This window comes from Struthio camelus, chromosome 2, assembly GCF_040807025.1.
Source record: "Struthio camelus isolate bStrCam1 chromosome 2, bStrCam1.hap1, whole genome shotgun sequence".
In the NCBI taxonomy this organism is placed as follows: Eukaryota; Metazoa; Chordata; class Aves; order Struthioniformes; family Struthionidae; genus Struthio; species Struthio camelus.
The window spans coordinates 62,831,582-62,848,202 of record NC_090943.1 but is presented as its reverse complement, the minus strand read 5'-3'; the positions used below and the strand labels follow the sequence as shown (position 1 = coordinate 62,848,202).

The 16,621-nt window shown below is 41.3% G+C and overlaps 1 protein-coding gene across 7 annotated transcripts in view; it reads right to left on the bottom strand.

The window, feature by feature from the left end:
- RAMP3 (receptor activity modifying protein 3) overlaps window positions 1-16,621 on the bottom strand; it is a 98,100-nt gene that overhangs the window by 49,424 nt on the left and 32,055 nt on the right. For 2 of the 7 annotated variants that reach the window (XR_011139774.1, XR_011139775.1), the window contains exon 1: window positions 12,048-12,255. The exons of 1 other annotated variant lie outside the window; for it this stretch is intronic. Coding sequence is in view for 2 of the 6 variants with exons in the window: in XM_068936068.1 (XP_068792169.1) it covers window positions 12,048-12,102 (55 nt within the window). In the remaining 4 variants the exon portion in view is untranslated. Of the gene's footprint in view, window positions 1-5,259; window positions 5,343-7,492; window positions 7,510-11,435; window positions 11,461-12,047; window positions 12,306-16,621 lie in introns of those variants that run through there. 4 more of the 7 variants (XM_068936069.1, XM_068936070.1, XM_068936068.1 and 1 more) reach the window with 4 other exon arrangements.

The window sequence follows — 16,621 nt, the reverse complement described above, 5'->3', positions numbered from 1 at the left end:
TCAGCACTGCCAATGAGTTGGAGATCTGGTACAGGAGAAGTAGTTGGGGACGGGGGGGATTAACAATCAGAGTTAACAGTTATACAGTCTCTATAATGAATGTAGTCAGAAGAGATATAGATAACTGATACAGTTGGTTTGGGCTAGGTACAACCTGAAAATTGAAAGAGGATTCCCTACGTCCAAGAAGTTTTCTAGAAATCTAAAGTAACACGGACAGCCAGTTTGTATTATCCTCTGCTTTGATGTTGAATCCTTTTTAATACTTTCTCATTTTTTTTTCCTGTATCCACTATATGCAAGACAAATATATTAGCCAAGGAAATGTAATACTTAAAACTGGAGTTCCACGCTGTGTCACAGTTTTAAGTATTATGCTATTGCTTTTGAACTGATAAGGTAATTTAAGACAGTTAACAACTTTGGGTATTACAGTCCTTCCTGCAGAGCAAGAAAAGCATGAAAAGGAAGCAATTTAAGCTTTTTTTATTCCATCAGTGCAAATCAACAGGGAACATTACTGAGGGCATCAGCTGTTCAGTCTCATGTTGGTTCAGAATTCCTCAACTTTCCAGAGGCTGCAAAGAAGTTGCCAATTATTCTGGAGTCATACCCCCAGTGAGAATTTTTCAGAGCAGGAATATAAATGATTTCCTTCACATTCATTTGTAAAGTACTTAAATCACTGTTAGCAGCATATAAATAATATCTGACATTTTCCGAACAGCCTATGTCTACTTGCAGAGCGGCTGGATGGGTTTTCTACTACTTTGCTTGAAACCAGTATGCTTTATTTTATCCTACTGATTCAACCACAGACTTAGGCAGCAATTGACTGAACCTTTACATCAATATTATAATGGAAGTCATGTGGTTCAACCTGAAATATCAAATAGTATTTTCTTCACATCTTTTCTGTCCTGTTATATTTTTGATGAAGTAGTGTACAACTGAAATATAAAATATTTTCTAAAACCACTGATTTTCAGGTAGCGGATAAACTAAATGCTCTAACAATGGGATCCATTGCTCGAAGTAAACTCTCTTCATGCTCTTGAAGAGTGTCATAGACAAATGTGTTCCTTGCTGCAAAAGCCAATTCAAGATCCTTCCAGAGAGAAAAACTGAAGAACACATTTGTTTGAAGAGTATAAAGAAAGTCACAGCATTAGAAACTTTAAAGATGTCTCTCAACAACAATACAGTGACCATCATCTGATTTAAAGTGGCCAGAAGAGAGTTCTAAAGAATCAGGCTACTCTGGAGGTGCTAGAGTGTACAGCTAGTAGAGATGAGCAGGGCAGCTATCCCCACAAACCCAAATCGCCTCTGACTGAATTCACTTCTGTGGAACACGAGAAAAGACTCTCATTCAGAACGTAAGTAGTATGTGCAGGCCTTGCACAAGTCCTCAAGCTCCTTGTTTTCATCTAACCTCCATCTGTGTAGCCTGGTCTTCTGGGACATGTTATGCAGTGGTTGTCACACAGATGTATAATCTCTTCACTATCCAGATCATAGCTCTTAATAATTTATGATTACACATACATATGTTTCTAACAAGAGGAGGTGAAAATCTTATTTTGCACCCTAAACATTTGCACTTCTTTTGGTTCATTATAGCCTTGTGAGGTACTGTCACAGCAGTCTCCGTTTTACATCAGCTATGGAAATAATGACAGAAGCGATAAGAGATTTGTCTAAGACCACCAGCAGGAATCAGCATCATGCCAAGTACAGTGTGACCCAAATAGCAGTCCTGTGCTGGACCTCTGTCTCACAATTACCTCCTTCTCTCAGAAACAGCTGCCAGAGCAATTGAAGTGCATGATAATCCTTCCCTGCCTAAAAGATCACTGCAAAGTGTGTCTGCTGTGTAACATTATAGGAAAGGTGCATCAACAAATGAGGCAACATCATAGTTCAGATTTGCTCCCCACAAAAGGCCAGTGAGCTCAATTACCATGGAAATACCTCCTCCCTGCCCTAGTCCACCTGCAAATTCAAAGCCATGGAAGTTGTTCAAGTGAATCCAGGACAGCAGAGGATCCTCAATCTGACACTCCATTGTGTACCACTTGATCACCTAGAAGCACACAGTTGATCTAATGGGTGCTCATTATTGCAACCCAGCTGCCTGTCGTTGGCCAAAGCAGCAGGAAAAGGCAAGAAGATGTAATATGACATTTGGTTTACCTATAATAAGGAAACAAAGGGTCAGCAAAATATTGGCTCTACTCAACACCTACCCACCTGTGAATGAGATGTAAAACACCAGCCCCCTGAGACAAATAAGGACTTTAATCTGCTTTGCTAGAGAAGCCTTGGAGAGGTCAAATGACTTTTTTTTTTTTTTTTTTTTTAAATAACCTTGGGAAGGGGAAATGACCCATGAAGGTTTCACAGACAAGGGTCACAGCACACTCCCTCCTGAGGAAGTGTTTAAAACTATGTGATACTTGAAGACATTAAAAGTTTCTTCTTCCCTTGACAGGCAGAAACTTTAAATCAAAATAATGCCATTACAGAAGGCCTGGGAAAATGTTTTTGCCTTTTCTGCCTAGACAACAAAAATCCCCACCCTGAACATCGATTCCCTCTTGAAACTACTTGTACTTCTATCTCAGGCTCCTACTGCTGATACTAACTACTGTCGAATCATTACATCAGTATGATTTAATGGAGTCATGGTTTCAATGACTGTAGCCTATGCCTACCATGAAAGAGTAAGTTAGCCTGAGTGTTTGAAGGTGGTTTTTGTTTTTGTTTTTAAAAGTAGCCTAAGCCTTCCATAGCGGTCCAAAATTCTGCATACCCAACAACTGTATCATCACAAAACATTTTAAACAACATACTGGCATGAAGAACTCACAAGAGCAATACAATAGTAACTAAATCTCAGAGCCTCATTTGTCTGTTTATATTGCTATATGTTACTGCTATATATGTATCTGCACACAGAAAGTGTGCATGGCAATTCACAATGGCATCCTTGCTCCAAGGAATATACACTGAATATAAATCCTTGCCTGGCAGGAATAGCAGCATGTTCCCTGCACACTGTAATTTCCCCTTGAGGGAAATCCACAGAGGAAACTTTGCACAGGGGCAAACTCTGGTATAGGAAATTGCTTGGGCTCAATCACAAAGTCATTAATTTTGATGGATCTGAGAAGCAGAACTGAACCCCAAAGGAGCACAAAATCCCAGGTGTCATCTCTTAAGATATATTGTCCAAAGCTAGGTAGGATTTCTATCCATCTCTGAAGGAACCAGAGCTTCTTTTCACCAGGGAAGGGTAAGTGCGGCTGATCATGCAGAAACTAAGTTCTTCTAGGTTTGCACATACTCTATTTTATTTGATTTCATGTTTCTTAAAACAATACAGTTCGTTTGCTTTGTTTTTCAAATAATATATGCCACTAGTGGAATAAGAGAAAATGACAGTGAAAGGTCTAAATTTCAATTTCTTTTCTTCACTATTATCTTCATAGATTAACACTGTACTGAAGTGCAGTGTAATTTATTACAGTTATGCCTAATTAATAAAACCAAGGCGTTTACCAGTGTTCTACAAAATGTCTAATAACAAAGCTATACATAAAGTAATAAGAATGAAGTGCTTCACCTTTAGAGTAAAGCTTTCTTTACAACTGTCAATAATCTATATGCTTTTTTATCTCATATCAATTTTTTTTTTTTAAGAAAATTAAGAAAAAGGTAGCATGTCTGACCATGTTTATGTGACCAGGCCAAGACGAAAAGGTGTTTTAGTAACACCAGAACAGTAGCACTTACATTTACCTATATGGGAAAACAAGGACTGTGCTAGGAATATGCCAGTTAACAAGCATGGAAAAAAATCAAAAAAAGGAAACATTGTACAGGAAAATGATAAATTCTGTTACCTCAAGGGATGAAGTGGAAAATACAGAACTGCTCAGAGGCACACAACATCACTATTATTATCGCTATTTGTCGAATCACACTGAAACAGTGAACACAGTTGACTCAGGACAGCAGGTCCCTAAGAAGATCTTGAGATCTACATGTTTTTGTGCTCCATAATGACTGATACTTGTACAAAGTTTTCTGCTGCACAGCAACCCTGTCATATTCACTATCCAGACCTTCTTCACATATGCTTTTTCACAAACTTTCACCCTATAAATAATAAAAACTTCTTCAATAACTTGAAGAATAAAGCAAAAACTCCTTTTGGGGGAAGGGGGGGTTGCGCAAATAAACTTCTGCATAAAGCCAGCTACAAAAAAGTTATGTCTTGTTATTCAAAAATGCACCAGAGCTCACTGTATTATTGTGTGACCAACTCCTCAGCTAGGATTTCTGTTTTGCAACTGGGACATGAATTAGTGACAGTGGAGCTGACTGCTTAGTTTCACATACAACCAGCCTCCCTGCATTGTTATAGCCTTTTCATAACTCTTCACTGATGTGCTTTAACTCACTGTTGCATAAAGAAAAGAGCATTCCGTATACCACCCAGTAACTAACTTGCATATTCAGATCTTCCAGCCCAGAAAAAAAGAATTAAAATGGAAGTGCAGACATAATCTGACACATATTAGTTATTCTCTATTGATCTACAGAACATTAGGGTTTGTTTAGCACAAACACCAGCAGTAACACCGCAGAACAGTTTATCTGAATCTGCTTGCTTTCACTATCTCAAAAACATTCTTCTTAGGCTGAAATTTTCCACAGCTGGTTCTCATATTGGGGCAAACTGTTTTCCTGAAGTCCAAGGAAAATGCTCTTCAGGGTTTTTGAGTCATGTGAAAAAGCTGTAGAAAGGGGAGTAGGGAGGAACGAGGACTGCTCTCATTGTGGAGAAATTATGTCAATCATTCTTTTCCTCACAAACTTAAAATTAGCTTTATTTTAAAATCCTATGGAAAGATACATTCCATGGTCAGAAGAATACTTAGGATCATCTAGATTGACCTCTTTTGTAGCACAAGGTAAAGAATGTCTACCAATCACTTCTGTACCAAGCCAATAACTTCCATTTATACGATAGCATATTATGTCTAAGTATTTCCGGTATAGACTTCAGGATTGCAAGTGAAGAAGAGTCCCATGCTTCCCTCAGGAGGTGTCTATTTTGGATTGTTTCTGCCAACATCTTTTATTTCTTTGTTAAGGTCCTTCTAATTGTTAACGTGATAAAGTACAATAAAGTATGAAGTAGCTGGGTGGGAAAGAAAACCCAAATGTATCTAAGCATACTCAGCTTACAATAGCCAAATCTTCAGCAGGTCTCCAAAGGATCAAACATTCTTATGGTGTTACAATGCACAGTCTCCCTGTTCCACTCCGCCCTGCAACAAAGGCGAGACAAAGATAGAATTGGAACCTACTTTAATGAAATCCTGCTGAAAATTCCAGGCTTAAAATGTAACATTACGACATACAGGGAGACTTTTTTTGCTATTCTTAAAAAAAAAACAAATTAAATGCAAGAAAAAAGCATTAATATTTCTTTCCACAATCTTAAAATGCAGAAAGACATCAAAATACAAGTATTTTGAGGAGCTTCATTCTCCTTTGACCTTTCTTTCACATTGCTCTGACTTTCTTGGTGTTTCTGGATTAAACTAGAGCTAGTTAAAGAAAGATTGGGTCCATGGTTATTCCAGCAGTGCTAGCCCTGATTCATTGTGTATTGCTATGTATTTTATGACAGAACACTTTCCACATGGTACCAAATATACTCCTGGAAACATGTCCAGCAGCAACATTGACAATGAAGGCTAACTTTTCTGAATGCAAATCCAGTCTAAGTCCACTGACCAAGAGAAAGGAAGAAGACTTCAATGAATTTTCCAATATGACATAGTAAGTCCTGAATTTGAGCTACTATTGCAAGGCATGTGTTTATCATAGAGTGTAACCAGGTATTGATCTGCCTTTCTAAAAATAAAGTAGTAAAAGGTGAGATTTCAGCCATACTGTATGACAGTCAGTGACACTGTGCAAACATCAGCTTCCTGTCTCCCCCAACTGAAAGACAAAACAAATTACTTTTTCATGTTTCATGTAGAAATTTATTAGGCTCACAAGCAATAGCAGTGGGAAAGGACTGTGTAAAACCTCCACTGACAGAAAAAAGAAAGTGAAGAGAAAATTTGTTCCACAGATCCATGTGACTACTGGGCAGCAACAACCTGATGCCAAGGCTGAGATACCCTTTGAGCAGATGGCATCCTTCTCTCCAAAGCTGCAGAACATATCCTGTTACTCCAGAAACAGCTGAGTCTCTTCAGATAATCAGACTGACTGGGAGCATCCACATGGCCTCTGTCTGCCCGATCAGGAGGATGTCTTCCTCACAGCCTTTAAGATACTGTAGCGCACAGATGCTGAGATGCAGAGGGTGAGCAAGAGAGAGGATTCCAGCTGAAAGCCAATGTTTTAACCCTTTTAGGTCTCTTCTGCCCCAATACTCTAAAGCTCAAGTCCAAGAGCTTAAGTCAAGAAAAAAACCTGGACTTTGCGTCCTCCTGATGAAAACTTTAACAGAAGTAACATCTTATAGAAATCGTTTAAGTATCTCCCAGCCTGTTTAGAATACCCTATGGCTGTGAACTCACTTTTCCTTTACACTGAAGGCACAAAGGCAATACAGACTGAGAAAAGCACATCCTTTACCTCCCAAATCTAGACTATATACCTAACAAAAATGCAAGAATATTTTCTAAAATATAACCTCTTTAACATCAATCCCTCTGCACACAAAAGGATGCAAAAGAAATTGGTCACTTAAAACATTTGGAAACAAAACTTTGAATCCCCAGTCATTACTGGCCAATGTCAGTTACACTATTTCCTCTCGCACTGCCGGCGGAATTTTTCTCCAGATGATGCTCTCCAAAATAAGGGCAAATTAGTCACAGTTATTAGGGTGTGAAAGTAATAAGATAGATGCTTTATTGTAGGGTGTGGTGTTTTTGCATAGCCTTTTGCTTACTCAGCTTGATGTGGCTAGATGTGAACAAGATGTGCTTTTGTCAGTACAGTGCTGTGCTACAGTCTCTGCAGGGCCTATCATATTATCTTCAGATCAGAGTCTTGCTGGCTTGGAGCATAGGTGGAGCAAGTGAAATTTTGTTTGTAAAAGGCCATAAATCTGGCTGTTGGCTCCATACAGATAAAATTCTATATTCCAGGGCTAAATTTAGGCCTACAGCTGTTATTCAGACATGCCCCTTGTTGAAGTAAATATGGTAGGTCACATCAAGTTGTTCTCAAGATGAAGGCTGGGACCCCCAGTAGTTTTCAGACCATTTCTAAAGAGCCTCCACCATTTCTCTTAATGCCTTTAAAGAGGAATAAAGCAGCCTCCTCTCTTCAGGCTAGTTTCAGGGAAGTCAGTATTAATGGAGATCAAGCCCAAAAAGTTCTAGGGAAGAAAGATTTGTCTGATCCTGCTTTTCTGCTCAATTGTTTCCTCACACCCACTCATCCTTACCTATTCTGGCCCTCCTTCCCAAATGAACCAAAAGTCATTCATGCAGCCTTTCAGGTTGCTCTACATTTACAGTCACATTAAGATAATGTTGATTTTTCATTCGCATTTTCCAGTTTATCTCAACAGAAGCCTGTTTGTGAAGAGACTCTTATTTCAGAAAAATCACATAGGCTATCTTCATAAACTGCGAAGTAGGATGCTTCTATTTTTGAAATAAGATGGTTCATGCAACAGCTTTTGCTAAAATAAAAAGGTGAAAATTAAAACAGATTTCATTATTTTGGTGAAAATTAATCTGTTTACAAGCCTAAACAGGAACACAATTTGCTTTCTTCATACCTCTCTCTCAAGCGTTACTTTCAATAGCAAAGACACAGATGCTGGCAAACAGTGTTTAGTAAGTGACCCCCTCATTGCATTTCTTTCCTTGGTAGAAAGCACAGGAATTTGATTTGTTTGCCTCTAATCTAAGCCATGAATCATCTCTGTTATCAGTTGAGGTGGGGGAAACTGAAATAACTAATCATACCAAAACCTCTGGTGCTGGAATGTTTAAATACAGCTTAATTGGCAAAACCTCCCACAGTTCCCTTGAGCTGATCCAGTCATACTCAAGAGGTGCTTCTTAAAATGCTGTGGTTTGTGTATATCTGTATCTATAGCACTACCTGTCTATCGGCCTATAGATATCTATCCTCAGTTTGCAGCCTCTGATGGGTTGACTTCCACATTTAGTTAAAACAAACCTAGAAGCTTAAGCCTAAGACCTCAAAGGTGTTTAGAAACCTAACTGCTATTTAGGAAGGAAAACCTCACTCATTTAATAGCAAGAGTTTACTGCCTAAATGTTTTCCAGGACTGGATCCCACTTACATTGGTGTAAATCAGGAGCGACTCCACTGAATTTAATGAAATTGCACTAGTATAGTCAAATTAGGATCAGAAAGCCATTTTTTGTCCTATCTTCAATCTGGAGTTAACTTCAAATGCTGTGAATGTCATTATTCCTGACTTCTGGGCCATGCTAGTTTGAGATGGGCATTTGATGCTCTGTGCTACCACCTACAGACCATTTGTGGTCATTTCAGACAATTAACTCAAGCAGAGAATACTGCTGCTAATTATGTCAAGTGCACATAGCATGAATCTGTTGCCTGTTGTCCATGCAGACTTCAGTGAAAGGTCAACCAGAAAAAGGAATCAGGAGAAACAGAAAAGGTGAATGACGGTGGGAAGCATGCCTGGATCCAACAACAAGTTGGAAGTAGAGGTTGCATTTACATTTGTTGCTTTGCTTCAGAAATCATGATGTTGATGAGGTCTGCCGATTATCTTCCCATTCATCTGGCAGCTAAAATCACGTGTGCCTTTAGAAAACAAAGCATTGCTTTGGTAGAGTAGTGTTTTTGCTAAGACTGTCTGCTCTGTTTCAAAATCAGATGTTCTGCCTTGCAAAGGTTTATTTGTTTTACATGCATACACACCCGTATCTATTACATTCAGCATTCCCACACTGGTTTTCCCTTTCTTCTTTCCACCTTTTGCAGCTGCAGAACAGCATGGTAGATTCAATAGGAAAATAATAGAAAAATCCTTGATTTGGTTTTCAAACTTTAACCTATATAAAATTGTTTGCCTGTTTGATTTTTCTCTTTCGAGTTCAAACGTCCCAGGATGCTAAGCTTCGTGCCCTACATAAAACAGGATTATGAAATGTGAACAAACATATAAAATCTATGAAATCTACATGGGAAAACTGTTCAAGATGGTAACTGTCATGCAATCTGTCTCTTTCTATAGAGATATTTTATATATATTATATATGTATGTAGAGAGAGAGAGAGAGAGAGAGAAACTCCTCCAGAATTAAAAAAAAAAGTAGCTTTAATCTGGTACAAATAGTACCCCTGAAATGCAGACATTATCTAAAGGATGAAAGAGCAAATGTTTGGAGAAGGAAGTCAAAATAACAACCATTTGTTTAAAACAAAAAAAACAAAAACAAAAAAAAAAACACAAAAAACAACCTGTTCTGTTAAACATCCTGGTCAAGCCCTGAAGTTTCTCCATGCCTGTTTCTATACATAAAAAGAGAATAACCACATCTCAAAGTATTTTGCTAAATACATCATTGTTTCCAAGGTGATTAGATGACAGTAAGTAGATGCCTTCTAAGTATCTAAGGCTCTGCTAAACAAAGTATGAGGATTTCACCTGACAGCTCAAGTTTCCAGCTGTGCATCTCACCACATTTGGGATGTTATCAGCACTTCATAGGGGGAATCAGTACAGATTAACTGTTTGTGTACCAGCTGCCTCAGCTCACAGCTTCCCCGCACACCCACATCACAGCAAATCCCACTTCTGCAGTAATTACTAAGCTTCCAGGGAGCAAACACGCTGCCTGTCTTGCCATCCTGGCAAAAGAGTGATGACACTCAGCAGATGGTTCTGTATAGTGATAATGTTTTTTAAGAGCTTTAGACAGAAAGATATGCAGAAAGCAGTAGTTTGAGTTTAGAGAAGTAAGGTCTCAATCCCTATGCAGACAGAATTCCCACCGAATTCAATGAGAGCTAACACTGAGGCATCATGGCAACATCTTTACCTTAAAGACCGCATTCATGGGTCTCTGGTTAGCAGAAGCCATTAGGAAACGTGGAAGAAAACATGATCAATTCAAGTGAAAATCCTTCAGGAATAACTGACATAAAAGTACATTTATATTACTTGAGAAAGAACGACTTTGGTTTTCTGCCACTTAAAGCATTCCTTATCATGAGGAATTCACATTATAAAACTTTCAGAACTCCTAAATGGCTTTTCTAGCAGGAAATTAGTCTAATTGCATTTTGTTCTTCAGTGCATCTACCCTTTCAAACTTCAGTCAAAAGTAATACATTATCAGCTAACAGATACCATCAAAATCAGTTCTTCTGCAACCTTATGTTAGGAAAGCAACTAGCACAGGCAAAAATTTCTAACACCTGATTTAGTGGTTAGTGTCTCTCTGGTGAAAAACGTTTCCTAGCTTTCTGAGCTACAAGGGACGTTACTCCTCACTGCGCTCATTCTCTGAAAATAAATCTCCGGTAATCAGGTTTGTATTGTAAAAGTCACGACAACACCCTGATGTCTTCCCAGTCAAAAAAAAGACTGCTTGGTTCCCTAAATTTAACACTGAAAAAATAAATCCTTAAGCGTCAAGACAGGTGTTGGCCATTTTTTATTCTTTTTCAGTTAGGAAGCAACAAAAAGCTTGTGTGATCAAGGTAAGATTTTAGCAATCCTTGAGCCACAGAGAATCAGAAAGTTTAAGCATTTGATGTGTCATTCTTTTTACAGATCAAATCAAGACAGTGCTACCAAACCTTGTCAGAAACAACTATCCATTTATTTATAGGTCTTTTCACAGAAAGATGTGCAGTATTTGCCAACTTTGTACTTTGAAAGGGGCATCAAGTTAGCAAACAAAGTTAGAGAGTCCTCAGATAACCCTTTTAAAATGTATGAGGCCTGATTTTCTTCCCTATCTGTGACTCACAAGGAATTAACTCACATTTCTGGGGTTACTGTAGAGTGAGGAAGATCAGAACGGACTTCTCCCAGCAACTTTAAACCTGCCTACAGCACATTACATCTGGGCATCCTAAAGCAAGCTGCCTGACAAGAGAAAAATGAAGTACTTCTAACAGCAGAGTTAATCTTGAATTAAATAAATGAAGGCTCTGAAAGATATCTGCACTTTTACAACCGGCTGTTTGTAACAGAACACATCCTAACTGCAATCAATCCTTCAGCAGAAGCAGAAAACCCTCCTCTTTCCCAAAGATCAAACCTGCCTTCCCAGAATCAGATTTGGGATCTGACAGCTAAATAACAGCAAAAATCGGTCAGATCATCTTTCTTGGGGTGGGGGGAGGAGGGTAAGGTATCAACGCACAGTACAGCATTTCTGGATTTATCTCCTGGCAGTATCCGTCTGCGAGATGTGGGACCAGCGATTAAGCAGCCGCTCGCCTTGCTGATGTCGCGTCTTGCCTGCCCGCCGGCCCTAGCCGCTGTAGCCGGTGCGCAACCCGCTGTGTCACTCCCCACGCGGGGCTTCGGGAGTATTTCCCCAGCGAGGCCGGCGGCTCCAGCCCGCGGGAGAGCCGAGGGGGGCCGAGCGCCCCGCAGCCTCCCCGCCCGGCGCGGCCGGAGCGCGGCTCGGGCGGGCTCCCCCCGCGGGGCAGCCGCCCGCCTCTCCGCCTCCCTCCCGCGCCGCCCGCTCCCCGCGATGGCTATCGCAAGGGACACCCCCCCCCCCCCCCAGCCAAGAGATGATCCGCAGGGCCGGGGGACACACGCACGGCGGGGAGCTCCCGCCTATGCCCAACTTCATGCCCGCCCGCCCCCGGGGACGCGCTCGCACGGCTGAGGATGCTCCGCAGCCCCTCGCTGCCCCCCCCCCCGGCAAGGCAGGCGCAGCGGGGACACCTCGGTGGCCGCCGCTGTCCCGGAGCGCCTCGGCACAGTGGCCGGGACGCCCCCCCGGCAGGCGCCCCCCACTTACCCCACAGCAGCAGGACGGGGAGCTGCCGCCGGCGGCAGCAGCTGGGCGCCTCCATCCCGGCGCGGGCGGCGGCGAGCGGCCGCGGGGGACGGAGCCCGCATGGGGCGGCCGGTCCGCAGCCGCGCAGGGCTCGGGCCCGCCTCAGCCCCCCCACCGGGGAGGCTCCTCTTCATGCCGCGGCGTCCAGCCCCGGGCGGCGGCGGCGGCAGCAGCGGGGGCGGCGCGGAGGGGCGCAGCTCCTCCGCCCCCGGGTGCTCTGAGCGCCGGGGGCGGCCCCGCGGCCGGGCGGGGCCCGCGGGGGCGGGCTGCGGCGGGGCTGCTGGCGGGGGCGTAACGGCCTCGGAGGGAGCTGTGTGCGCCTATGTGTGCATGCATGGTGCGTGCGAACGCGCCCGTGAGTGCGTGCATTTGCGTGCCTGTGTCCATGCATGGGTGCACTCGTGTGCAAGCATGAGTGTGCTTGGGTGCACATGGGTGCATGTCAGTGCCTGCATGTGTGCATGCATGTTGAGAGTGCATGTGTACGTGTGTGTGCACATGTGCATGCATGCTTGGTGCATATGAGCGCACAGGTCAGTGTGCATGCATGTAAGTGCATAGGTGTGTGTGTGTGCATGTGATCACGCACACATGTCAGTATGTATTAGAGCATGCACATGTGAGTGTACACGCATGCGTACAAGTGCTGCCGTGCCTCTGGGCCCTCCAAGAGCCACAGCAAGCCACAGGAATCCCATGGGAGACTTCTTGCCCCCCCACCCCAGGAGTCAGAGTAGCCTCCCCTCTCTTGCTGTGACACGCTGGCAGCACGGACAAAGGCGTGAGTGGCTGGAGGTCACTGGGGACCAACATATTAGCCTCCTTAGTATTTACAGCTGAATATGTGCAGAGAGCTATCCTAACCCTGCACTGATGCCAGCACAGAGGAGCCAGGACCTTGAAGAAAATGCTTAATGTATTTTCCTGTTGCCATTTTGTCTCTGTACAGCTCTATCCAGAGGGGGAGTGGTACAGCTCCTCATTGTCATCAACAGTTAAAGGCTGTGTTCCTGGAGCTCTCTCTCTAGGAAATTAGCATCCCTAGCAAGAACCACCACACTGAGAAGCCACTAATGAAGCCTTTTCTTGGCTAACAATATTTATACTGTTCAATTTTAATAAGGAGCCAGAGCGTGTTTCTAAGTACAGGAACGCTCAACCTCAAGAACTGCGTGTGAGCAGAACATGAAGTTACTGCCATTGTTGAAGGTCGGATGTATCGCAAAACTTGAGACTTCAAAAAATGCTAATGTCCTACACAAGAACAGATGTACATTTCTGCATCAGTTGGGTTGTTCACATTGACTTTAAATACTGCCTGGAAGAGTAACTTTCAAAGTTTTTGGAGAGTTCCAGCTAGTGACCCCAATGCTACAGGATTATGCTACCGGTATCTGAAGGCAAAGTACTCCATACACAGACTAAAAGCAGCCGTCTAATTTATGCTGTTATCTAGGCTGAAGGAAATGGAAAACTTGAGAAACCACAGAGATGATTGTGAATGCAATGTGTTGAAGTGGCTCTACAGACATTCAAGTGCATAAGTTACAATGAACCTCCTTTATTTGCGTGCCGCTTCTTCCTCTTAGCTAAAAGCAAATCTGGTAAAATTCCACGGGCCATAAATAACCAATAGGTCAGGGAGATCCTCCTTCAACTGAGGGGCTGGCACCTCTGCTTTGCAAGGAGTATCTGCAAGCTACTCCTATCAAAAGGACTACAGAACGCAGAGTAGTGACAAGTATGAAGCTCCACACGCTGCAGACTCACTATAGCATCCCTCCTAACAGTGAGATTTCAATTTCCCTTTCAAAATCTGTTACAGTCAATCTCTGACATCACAAATAGTATTTCCAAGAATTTGGACCAGTCTTCAGGAGTGTTAAGACACTCATATACTTCATATACTGCAAATGATGCAGCATACATTATACATATATTTTACAATATACATTATGCAGGATTGGAGATGATGCAGACATTTTTCTTCTAATCTATTTTCAATATCTTCACCTGTTTCAGATTAGAAAAAACTCCATGCAAAACTGGCAGATTTCTAGATTCACAAGTTACTGCTTTCAACTAGCAAGATTCAGCCAGAACTTCCCATTTTATATCTGTGGCAGATATTATGAAGATGCAAGTAAAACCTTCAAGGTAGAACAACAGCTAAAATTTACAGGCAAATGCACTAATTTAGAAATGGTCCAGTTATAATAGAGCACAAGCAAACTATGCTGGCCTGTATCTTCAGCTACATGTATTAAAATGAGTAATTCTGATATGCAGGTATATCTGAACAAAATTGTCATGGGATTAGAACTATCAATAACAGGCAACTTTAGCTGTGTAAAGGCTTTCACTAACACTGTTTCTATCAGTTGCAGTAATGCTAATACATTTACTTCAGAAAGGCTGTGAACCTTTTTATTTTGCAAATCTGCCTCAGCAACTTCACATCTCTATACCAGCAGTGGAAATCTGTTTCGCCTTCAAATAAGAAATCCTACAAATTCTAACTGCTGTATATAACTCTAAATCCCTTCCTTGACAAGAAGCAGTAATAATATTCTCAAAAGTATAGTTTGTTGTAATTCTCAAAAATACAGCCTCCAGAGAAAACAACCCATTTTCAGGTACCCTGCAGAGAATGCTGCCATCACATCACTTCAAGCATTGTTTCAGATACTTATCCTCCTAATAAGCCACTGACTAGAAAAATGACAGCAACAGACAGGTAAGTGGCTGTCGCAGTGTTAAAGTTCTCAGGGAGTTTGAAACAAGAAAAGGGAGGTGGAATCAAGCCAGACAGGACAGGTATCATCATGAGCACCAGATCATTCATAGTTGTGTGAGATAATGTAATGAAATCTCATCTGCAGAGGTTAAACTGATCCTGCAGAAACAACTGTTCAGAAGAAAACTAGGTAAAGATACTACATCATGAAAAGTAACATTGCCCTTCCTTGTAGCATGAAGTGTTGGCCTTACAGAATACCCACTTGTCTGTGCAGATCGATATCTGATCCACTGCGGGCCAGAAGGTTTTCTTCTGTGGTTCCTAGCAAAATAAGTAGTTTTGTATAAAAGATATATTAAGATTTTAAAACCACATCTTAATGGAATTGTTTACTGAAATGAGGTCTGGAAGAGCAGGTGGAGGTTCAGCTCATCTGCCTTTTTTGTTTTTAAACTGAGAATATGTCATCTTGCTTTCAACTGGTTAATCTTTCTTCTCCCATTCAGCGGTCCTACGACCATGTCTTTCCTATTCCAGAAATTTTAAAAAAATACATAAAAAGGACCTGAATTAAAACCATTTCCTCCTCTGTGTTCTGCTTGCATAATTTCACGCAAACATTTTCTCCTGTCTTTTTTCTCCAATGTAGAAAAAATACAAATATATTAAAAATATTATTATTAGTAAATGGCATCTTCCTATGACTGAAAAGACATTTTTCAAAGACCAGACTGTGGTATTGAGTGCACATAAAGCTAAAATGATTTTAAGCACATCAAATTTCACTAGCTGAAATTCTTTATGCCTACATGACCTGAACTAAAGAGGGGGGAAAAAAAGACATTTTTCTATGTAAATACCTTGATTTTCACATAAGAACAGACACTGATTATGGGAGTACACAAATACTTATGGCACTGTTCCAAAACTTTAAGATACATGTGAATTTGGTCTGTGATTTCAGTGGGGTTCTTATTGGTTAGATGCTTAACTATCAGCATCATGTAGGTATTTCAAAATACTGTCATTTTCTGAGATGCTGAGCTACTCAATTATTACTTGGCAGCATTCCCATTGGTATAAAATGTGTACTTTTTTTAAAGGAATTGGAATATTCATATTTTGTTAGCTTTCTTGTATTTTAAAGTGCATTCATGCAAAAAAAAAAAAAAAAGAACATAGCAAGCTACTATTACACGCCATCAAGGCTAATAAAAATGGCTTCAGAAGTGTCAAGACAGACATCAAGGGAAAGCAGAACAGATATTATATGGAAATGAATTTACTTCCAGGATGAAATAAAGAACTAAAGTAGTTCAAGTGAATTTTATTTGCTGTGAAAGAGGATGACTTTTGTTTATTTTCCCCCTACAGCTGTATGTACCCTATTCTATCCTCTAGAAACAAGAAAGATTCTTTTAAAGTAGTGTTGTTAATCAAATTACACAAAATAGCAATGGACAACGATAGTAAGGACTCCAGATAGAGGCCTTCTGGCTCCTACCCCCAAACTTCAAATGCAAGATACATAACGAAGGTAGGAAACATTCCTTGGAAGTCAACAAACAATCCCTGCTTTGGGATGCTAACAGAGGGATGGTAGGAGCAAATTCCAGAGTCAAGGGCTCTCCGCTAAAGCGCCTGTCCCTATATGTATGCTGATACATGGGGGCTTGAGAATGGCAGGATAGCTTAAAATACGTGACTGGAAGCTTGGGCATAGGGTTAAGCCTGCTCTGCAACTGATCTATTGAAGGACTTTTCTTCCTGCTTCGGTTCCCTTAGCAGCAGTAAT